This window comes from Microtus ochrogaster, chromosome 10 (genome assembly GCF_000317375.1).
Source record: "Microtus ochrogaster isolate Prairie Vole_2 chromosome 10, MicOch1.0, whole genome shotgun sequence".
In the NCBI taxonomy this organism is placed as follows: Eukaryota; Metazoa; Chordata; class Mammalia; order Rodentia; family Cricetidae; genus Microtus; species Microtus ochrogaster.
In genome coordinates, this window is record NC_022016.1 from 75,384,234 (window position 1) to 75,394,329 (window position 10,096).

At 45.9% G+C, this 10,096-nt stretch overlaps 1 protein-coding gene across 1 annotated transcript in view; it reads right to left on the reverse strand.

Annotated features, from left to right (window-relative positions):
• Positions 1–5,056: 5,056 nt before the first annotated feature.
• The window catches only part of Scp2 (sterol carrier protein 2), a 79,270-nt gene continuing 74,230 nt past the window's right edge, over positions 5,057–10,096 (reverse strand). The window contains exons 15-16 of the mRNA XM_005353538.3: positions 8,580–8,659; positions 5,057–6,019 (exon numbers count right to left, since the gene is read on the reverse strand). Of these exons, the coding sequence (XP_005353595.1) occupies positions 5,924–6,019; positions 8,580–8,659 (176 nt within the window). The 3' untranslated portion in view covers positions 5,057–5,923. The remainder of the gene's footprint in view (positions 6,020–8,579; positions 8,660–10,096) is intronic.

Genomic DNA, 10,096 nt, shown 5'->3' on the forward strand with positions numbered 1-10,096 from the left:
AGTGCTAGGATTAAAGGTGTGCACCACCACCGTCCGGCAACTGATCTTCAACCAGATTTCTCATCCTTTATTCTTCCCTTTACTTGTAGTAGCTAAGCAAACGCCCACCCTCATTGGTCTCTCCTTGGCCCACATCTGTGAGCTGGCATCACACCCTGCCCTTGGGAATGATCTCAGCAAACCCAAGGCTTCTTTGAGCTGGCTGGGCCAACCACTTACTTACTGTATCCTTGTGCCCGTTTGTTTCCCTCCCAGCAAAGCCCCTACCCTTGACCAGACCTGTGTACTTCATACTGCAGGAGGTGCCCCCATCCTAACCAGTGAATTATGGAATAACTTGCAGGAGAAAAGGTTAGCATTGGGTAGTTGATTGATACTTACTTCTCTTCCTGTAACTTCTGCACCCTTGTTTGCTTTAAAGATTAAATTTTAATTATTTGTATATATGTATTTGTATATACGTATGTACGGGGGTGGTATATGCACGTAAGTGCAGGTGCCGAAGAAAGTTGGAGACACTGGATCTCCCTGGGGCTGGAATTACAGACAATTGAGATCTGCCTGATGTTGGTGCTGGGAACCGAACTCAGTTCCTCTGTAAGCGCAGCACACAATCTTCACCACTGAGCCATCTCTTCAGCCCAATTTAATTTTTTTCTCAGTGATGTGGTCACTCCCAGGGCCTTGCACATGCTAGGAAAGCACTCTTCCACCGGGCTACATCCCCAGCCCTTTTGCCTGCAATTTAAATAAACAGCACAGTATAATCAACTGTCCTCACTAATTGTCCTTAATTGTTATGGCCATAAATGCAGCAACTATAGGTCAAATACCGTTTGCCATGTCTACATACCGCTGAAAACAGTAACGTGAGCACTGGCAGCAAAGACTTAAGAGAACTGACTTAAGACCTCCGCTTTGTGCAGTAAGTTTTGTTCTCTCTTTTTTCTTTTCTTTTTTCCTTCCTTTAACATAGTTCTTCAAAAAGTCTTCCTAAAATCCCATACCAGATAAAACATCCAGCCAGATGGAATCAGACTCCACACTTCCCAAGAGCCAACAATCTAGCCCAATATTCTCTGTTCTTACCAAGAATTAAAGAGCCGTGTGCTGCAGCAGTCTCCAGACACACAGAAGACTGGACTGTTCCAGAAGATTTTGTAACTCTCTATTGAGAAAAACTAAATTGGGCCAGACTTGGCTGTGGTTCCTGATAGCCCCGTAAATCTTTTAGGCCCCTCTTCGGCTGTTTAGCACAAATCCCTAATTCTTCCCCGTGTGGGTCCAACCCATGGAGTACAGCACACGGAGGCACAGCCTGGCCGGTGGCTTCTCTGGTGAATAACATCTGCAGGCCTTGTCGTCTTCAGAAAGCAGCTGCCGCGCAGGTCAGCTAGAACTGCGACATTTGGCAAAATCTCAGCCTCTGAATGTCATACTGAATTATTCTATATCTGTTCATTCAGCTACTGTTTAGTTACAGAGGCAATTAAATTTTAATGGTTCTTAGGCTTGGTGAGGCACGACTTTAATCCCAGTCCTTAGGAGGCAGAGGCAGGTGGATCTCTGTGAGTTTAAAGCCAGCCTGGTCTACATATAGGGTTCCAGGACAGCCAGAACTACATAGAGAGACCCTATCTTAAAAAAAAAATTGATGGTTCTTAAGAAAAATGTAAGAATGCATACGGTCAATAAAGCAAACTGCCCTCAATCTTAAACCCAACTAATTATCTGGACTCAGAAAATTCTCAGAATATCACAGGCCAGTAATTTCTTCATGTACGGAAACCGTTCTCAAATACCTTAAACACGGCCTACTGAGCGCTAAGGCGCACGTGACATTTTACAGCCACAATTACTAACCCTCATCCACCTAGGCACAATCACGCCCAGATTTATTATTTATATGTGTGTGTGTGTCACGTGTATGGGTAGCCAAGGAGGCCAGAAGGCAGCACTGGAGCCCCAGGAACTAGAAGCCACCCACCGTGGGTGCTGGGTTCTAAACGTGAGTCCTCCAGTAGAGAGCAGCAAGTGCTCTAGGCTCCAACTCAAGAAGAAAAAAAGCTTGTGTGTGTGTTGCCTACATGTATATATGTGAACCACGTGTGAGTGCAGCAGTCAGAAGACCTAGGATCCCCTAGAACTGGAGTTAAGGATGGTTCCGAGCCACTGCGTGGGTGCTGGGAACTGAATTCGGGACCTCTGCAAGAGCAGCCAGTGTTAGCAGCTGAGCCATCTTTCCAGCCTCTCAACTTTTCCCGAAAAGATGTATTATTGCTTGTAGTCATGCTATGTGTCCAGATGAGTGAATGCCAAGTGTGTGCAGGCACCCTAAGGGGCCAGAAGAGAGGGCCAGATCCTTTGGAGCCGGGGTTACAGGCAGCTGTGAGCCACCAGACACAGGTGCTGGGATCTGAGCTTAGCTCATCTGTCAGGGCAGCGAGGGCTTCTAACTTCTCCCTTCCCCTTTCTTACAGAAGGTGAAACAAACAGGATCTTCACTTATTATTAGGTCAAGGCCACAAAACAGTTTACCGCAGAGAGGACCAGACCACACACCTGACAGACCCCTAAGTGTCCCACAACACCAGGCTCCTCTAAATGTCTCCTTGTCTACAAGTCTCAGACGAGAACACCGTTAGCTATGGGCTTGGAGTTCCTGTTTGATTGACATACACAGGGGAAACCAGAATACTGATGGAACTAACTACCTTTTACAAAGTAGTTCACATCCTGAAAAGAACTCTTGAGCTGGCTGTGGTGGGCACACACCTGTCCGTAATCCCAGCAGCTGGGCTGTGGAGGCAGGAGGATCAGGAGTTCGAGGCCATCCTCAGCTACGCGGTGAGTTAGGGCCAGCCTGAGCTACAGGAACTGTCTAATTAATTATTACTGTCTAATCTTCATCACTTCATGAAATAGTTATTGGGGCTGGAGAGGCAGTCCACTGGTTAAGAGCTCATACTGCTCTTTGCGCACAAGATCCAAATGTACGTCTCCAAGCAGCTCAGCTGAGCTCACCTTGTCAATTCAACATATTCCTTAATATTTCTACCTCAGTATTTCTTGGACACCCCAGACTTAAGTTCGAAAGATAAGTGTTCAAACACTGCTGTTTCAGGTTTAGCTGTGGTCCGGCTAGGGCCCGCCCTGGTAGAAGCTAGTGACAGGCAGCGGTCTCACCTCGGGCTCCAGTGGCCAGGTTCCGCCAGCTACCGCTACTTCTTGCCTGCCTTTCTAACATCTGTCTCCACCACTGACAGACGCCTTGGTAGAAAGCACCAACCCCTTGCATTAAGACAACCCCTTTGCTCAGGATGTTACCCCACAGCCGTGAGGGTGGAAGCTGAAACCCCGACTGAAAAGGTTTAGCCGGTGACTTCTGGGGTGACTTGCCGTAGGCGTGGTTCTCTCTGGGGACGTGACCAGATAAGACCTAGAAGGGTCACGTGTGCTCTCTTGGGTGGTCAGAGCTGGAGCAAGCTTTGCGGTTGGTCCTCATTGCCCACGGGAGACAGACAGGACAGCAGCAGCTGGATCAGCAGTGGTGTCTGCTTTGTTCTGTATTCGTGAGTTTGTTTTCCATTGCACCCCTTAACAAACTGTTTCAATAGACTTTTGTGGGTTCTTGCTTCACATGTGGGGATCATCATCTGGTCATAGACAGCCCACCTCCATCCTCTCCTGATACATGTAGGGTTCTGAAGTTAAGTGTGACACGTGACTTTCTTGTTTTCTGTTCTAATAAGACTAAATTTATTCAATATCCTAATAAAAGTTTTGACTGCAAGTATCCAACAATTTAAAACTATAAAACAAATCTGTAAGGTTTAAAAACCGGGAACACGTCACAAATTTGTATGTTATCCTTGCACAGGGCCATGCTAATCATCTCTAGACTCATGTTGATCCCTTGCAGGTTTTATGAGTCACCTTTTAACTCAACTTCCTTTGAGTTCTATCCTTCCTAGCCTTCTGTTCTCAGCTTAAAAATGGCTTTCGTGGGTGTCTCTAACCCCACTGCAAAGGCCTGTCCCCATGGCCTCTGTCATGGCACCGTCACTGGCTTTCATAGGTGTCTCTAACCCCACTGCAAAGGCCTGGACCCATGGGCTCTGTCATGGCACCGTCACTTGGCACGCAGCACTGCAGTTACTGCGTAACTGTTCACCTCTCTGTGCTGTTTCTATGTAATGCCTTCTATCTTTTTGATCATCCTAAGGCCTATAGCTAGAATCTCTTGTTATCTAGGACCAGAGAGGACAGACGGGAACAACAAATACAAACTACAGAGAAATCAGGCATTTTGCTTTCTTTTTGGTCTTTCTTCTCAGAGTAGGAAGCCACTCTGATTAGGAAGTGGATCCACTCCGTGAATCTGTCTATGGGACTCGAGGTCAACCTGCTGTGGTTTAATTTATCCTCAGGAACCATCACCAAATACCCTGTTGGTCACAGAACACAGAATGCTAATGGTCTCAGGGGCCTGAGTGAGTTCTGACCACACTACCAAGGACCACGAACACTTAAGATGAATCAAACAACCCAACTTTTAACCTCTGATCTCCTTTGGGTAAAGGGATAACAGAAGCTGAGCCTACTGGGCATGATGTCACACACCTGTGATCCCAACACTTAGGAGGCAGACACAGGAGGATTATCACAAGTTCAAGACCAACTTGGGTTATGTGGAGAGTTCAGGTCAGTTAGAATAACATAATACGACTTTGTCTCAAACCCCCTCTCTAAAAAGCATTCAATCAAGCCAGGGACTGCTGAGCTCCCATGAGTAGACTAGCCTAGCAGGAGACCCTGACTTAACTCTCCCTTTAAGGGCTCAGAAACCAGGGCCCAGGCAAGCAGCTGTTTACTAGTCTAAGGAAGGCAGTCTCTTGGTCAAGTGTCCTTCCCAAGTGTCCCACCTCCCCAGTTAAGAACTAGCGACTGTCCAGATAACATCCGGGTTCCAAAGCCCAGTGTTTCCTTTGCTCCACAGACTAGAGAACACCAGGCAAAAAGAACAAATACAATAAGAACAAAGGAGATAAAGAAGAGCTATTTTAATTTTCTTTTTAAATCTTCCAAAAGCATTATTTTTATCCAAACCTAAGTTATAACAAAGAGCATTAGAATCAGAAAAATAGAAAGATAAATGCAGACAATTGAATGTATGAAAAAGGAAAATTGTGAGACTCAGCTTATGAAGTTAAAATTTGAAACTTGTGCCTCTGGAAGAGATGTTATTCAATTATTTTTAGCCATGGCATCCAACGGCTCTAATACCCTGAATTTTTAAAGAATACCCATTTTAAAAACAGCCCTGTTCAGCTGTAAATTCTATCCTAAGCTTTGACCATAACTCTTGTATTTTATTTGGGAAGAAAAGAATTAGAACTGTTTCTGATGGCATGAAATGCACATTTTTAAAAAAATTTTTTTTTAACAGTTTAGAATTTTATTTTAAGAACTATTTGGGACAACTTGATGCAGGTAATTAAGTGCAAGACACGAACTCCTGGTCAACTCCGGAAGTCTGCTTCTTCTCCAGTCCCCTGGGGAACTCTGACACCAAGTGTTCCGCACAATGGTCCTTAGATACACACTTCTCAGCAAAACAAGAGCTTTGTTTACAGTCTTCAGATTTCACTGTTCTGAATTTTATTCTGAAACTAAATTTACCCCAAACCATCATTGCTACAGTAGCTTTGTCATGCACAACCATATGCAAGACCTCAGAGCAGCAGTGGCAGCCGGGAGGCCCCATTCACCCCCCAGCTCCAGAAAAACATGATTGGTCACACCCACTCAGCAACAAATCTACCTCCCGCTATTCAGAAGTGTCATCTAAGTCCTGGCAATGGCCGCGGACGTCTACGTATCTACATCTCCTCTGATGAGCCGAGGTTGCCGGAGGAGCTCCTCACAGCTTAGCTTTGCCGGGCTGAAGCTGAAGGTTCTGCAGTTTCATCGCCAGGCCCATGTTACCAGCGATTTTCAATTTACCTTGAAAGAAGGCCTGTGAGTAATAAAAAACAAAATGAATTAGTCGGTGGGTTTCGTTTAGCCTTTGCTAGTGTTTCTAGACTGTTCAGGCCTTAATTTTCTGCAAAACACAAACCTTAGCTTTCTGGAACAGATTTAGAACAAGACCCCTTGAAAAGAAGAATTCCCAACAGCCATGCTTTATATAAATGGAAGGGAGCAGAATTCCCAAGTTCCCTTCTCCTCAAAGTTGGGGCTCTCTACTTCAAATGCGAGGCAGAACAGATCAATGCTAGACGAATTTTCTTTAAAACAACACATATGGGCTTAAAATATGAAATGAGATTTGCAGGAGGTTGCTGGAGAGAAAGCACACTGAGAGCCCATTTAGAAGGTCTGGGGATTCAGTGGACGGTTGAAACTCCACCACTGACTGCTCTGCTCAGCTCTCCCCAGAGGGCTGGTCTCTGCAGAGGACAGGCCCCGCCCCCTGTTCCCGAGTGTTCCAGTTCCTCCAGCTCAGTGAGAAGCCTCAGCCACTCTGAAGGGCAGAGCCACAAACTGTTCCATTTAACAAGACTGTGGATTAGATCATATGACATTTGCTAAATTTACTATGTAACAAAACCCTAGGGAGACTCAGAAGTAGCAAAATGAGGGATATACATGATTCCTGCTATGACTTTAGAGTTTTAACTCAGTCTCTGGAATAAGGAAGAGCTGGCTGAGAAAGGTTTCTGGGAGTCTCAGAAGCAAGCAGCCTTGCTGGGTTCTTCCACGCCCTGGTAGGGATCACTAACACTCCCATTCCCCCAGCAGGGACAAACTAAATATTTCCTTTCTATATGGCACAATGCCGTCTGTCTGATGACTTAAAGGTCAGGTGTCTCGGAACACAATATATTTAACGTATGTTATTTAAAAATACAAACCAGCTATAGAACAGAAACGCACCACCTTGGCCTTTTAAAGCTACAGGAGAAAACAATGGAGAAAGCATGAGTGTTATCATGAGACTCCAAGCCAGGTTAATCTGGCCCACAGGTATTCTTTGTCTGTGCTTTTCTGCTGGCGAGATCACCGCTTTGTTTCAACTACAGCCAAACACTGAAAGTAGAATTTCCACTGCATTTAAAGATTCCCAGTCAAATCCTCTACTAAGCATCAGGAAAGGCCATTAGCCCATCAACAGAAAAGTCTGCTGCTCTAATCTTCAGATCCTCTGGGTGCTACAGGTGCTGAAGGAAAAGCGGCTGACACCAGGCCCTCCCGCCCCTGTAGATAAACTACAGAACAGGGGCAGCAGGTGTGTGAAGGGCAAACCTCTGCCAGGGCTGTGGGGTGTGCACTGAATGGGCTCAGCAGCTGGGAAGAAGATGACAGCCAGCTCCTGTGCTGGTGGCCTGTCCCATCCAGGTTTCTGGAGGACTGTGGGCGGTGACATCAGTGCCAGGGCGAGTGTGGCAGGGAAGCAGCACAGATGCCCACTGCTCGGTCACGGCATCACTGAGACACGCTGAGTGGCTAAGAAACCCCTTAAAAAGGAATAGGAATGGGAGCCAGATTTAGTTTTGTCCAATCATGAGTTAGCGGGAAAACCAGAAACAAGATCAAAAGAGCTAAGACAACAACAACAAAATGAAGTGAGAATGAAGGGAAAGTCTCAGGTTTCTTTTCTGTTAATGGAAGGCTTGGTATAGCTAGTCCTCTCGACCCTGTTAATAAAGAAGGAAGCGTTCCTTAACAACTCTGAGTCCAGGAGAACTATATGACGTATGTGTATGCTTTAGATAAATACACTCTATAATCGAACAACTGTTGATAGCAACCTAAACCATCAGGCACTGTACTGCTGGAGAGACAAGAACACATGCTTCGTCTTCTGTGGCTCGGGATCTAAGGGGACGCGACAGACTTAGGACAAGGGCTAAGCTCAGCCAGAAGAGGGACAGTCCTGGAGGAGCTGATCTGAAAAGGCAAGATTATCAGGGAAAGGGGGTAGGAAAAGAGAAGAACTTGGTCACCGAGAGGGGCGCAGGAAGCCCTTTTTGTGTTCACCACCATCTCTTCTTCTCTCAAAGTGTTCCTTTCGACCACGCCTTGCTAACTCTATATGTTAAGCCTTTCCTGAGGCTGTTCCTTGGGCTCACCACAAGCCAGGTATGGCACCTTCGATCTTACCATGGATCTTACCAGCTGTGCTTGGTACATACACCATGCGTGCAGTGTGTGTGTGCGCGTTGTGTGTACACCAAGGACAGAGGTCAACAGGTGGTTGCTCTCCACCTTCCTTTCTGAGACAGGTCCCCTCACTGTGAGTTCCAGGGATTTGTGCGTCTCTGCCTCCCCAGCACTGAGATTACAGACATGTACTGTCATGTCCAGCTTCTTTACGTGGGTGCTGGTGATCCAAACTCAGATTCTCATGTTTGTGCAGCGTGCACTTTAGAGATTAAACTATCTCCCTGGCCTCCGCACTGAACTCTTACAAATCTGTTTCTTATCAAACTGAGTGCAGGGACTACTTCAGTTCATCTGGTACTTCTAATACACAGGACGGTGATGTTCCACAAACGCCTGCCCATCGTACTTACCGACTGAGGATTCATTTTACCAGTCATCATAGCCAGCAAGTCTGAGTCGGCCATGGTGATTGTGCAGTCAGCCTTCTTATCTAAAGGAGAGAAGAAAGAACACTCAGGAACACGACACTTGGAGATCACCCCTTGCATGAGAATCACAGTTGAGCGCCAAGAGGACATGGGCCCTCGGGAACATTTCTGTTGCAGTCTGGCTAGATGGGGTAACCTCGATGCTCAACAACAGGAATGAGTTAGGAAAGCATGCTGTGTTCTTGTACTGGAACACAATGCAGCCATGGTCCAGAGGTGAAGGTGTTGTATTTGTGACAATGACAATAGGGAGGCAGTTACAAAGGAAGCCTCAACAATGATACCATTCTTGCTTTAAAATGGTATTCAATGATATAAATAAAAGGAAAACAACTGTCCTGTCAGACACTGATATGCCACTATTACTGTGGTTGGCAAACTCAGGTGGCCCTCCTTATGATCCCTGCCGACCGTGGGCCAGTGTGAGCGGGACCTGTGCCTTGCTGCAGCCTAGGGAGTGTGGCAACAATGCTGGAAGGGAACCAGGGATTTAACGCTAGATAAGCACCACCTCGCTAGCAGGCTCACACTCGCGCCCCTCTTGGCTCTGAGCAGCTGGTACATGTGAGCTCCCCTCAGAGAGGGCCATACTTTTCAAGGAGCTGGGGCGACTGAAGTTACTAAAGCTGCTGTTCTCGCAGCCACAGGAAATACAGTCTGCCAACAACCTGGGTTAGCCTGGATGCCGAAACCAATCAAGCCTCCAGATGGGCCTAATTCTGGCCAATAATTTGAAGCAGTTTTATGTAACCCTGTGCAGAGAATCGAGCTAGGCTGTCATCAGCTCCTTAACCACTAGAAACAAGGAGGTGATAAAGAAAAGTGGCTCCCCCCAGACTATGTAGCCCAGGCTGGCTCAAAACTGAGATTACAAGTACACGCCACCAAGCCTAGCTAATGTATATATTCTTTTAAGACATTAAAGTCATAATTTGCTTTACAGTAAGGAAAATTAACATAATCACATAAATATTGGGTTAACCAATATTTTTGTAAAAGATCAGACACCAAATATTGTAGGCTTTGGAGGTCACTAGGAATCTGTCATAATTATGTTTGTTATTCTATATAGTGCAAAAGTAGTTATAGATAATATGCAAATGAGTATCTAGGCCCAGTAAAGCGTGTTCTTTCGTTTTCTTTGTGTTTTTGCATTTATTTATTCATTTTAGGGTACTGTGTGTTCATGTGCATGTGTGTACACTTATGCCCATGTATGACATAGTATGCATACATCAGAAGACAACTTGATAGAGTGAACTTTCTCCTTCTACTGTGAGTTCTGAACTCAAGTCATCAGGCTTGGAGGCAAGTCTCTACCCATTGGCCTCTCACCAGCTTCCCCAGCAAACAATTTTAGAGCAGTGTCAGATGGAGGGAACGGTACCTGCAACTCACAAATCTACAGACAATTTTAGAGCAGTGTCAGATGGAGGGAA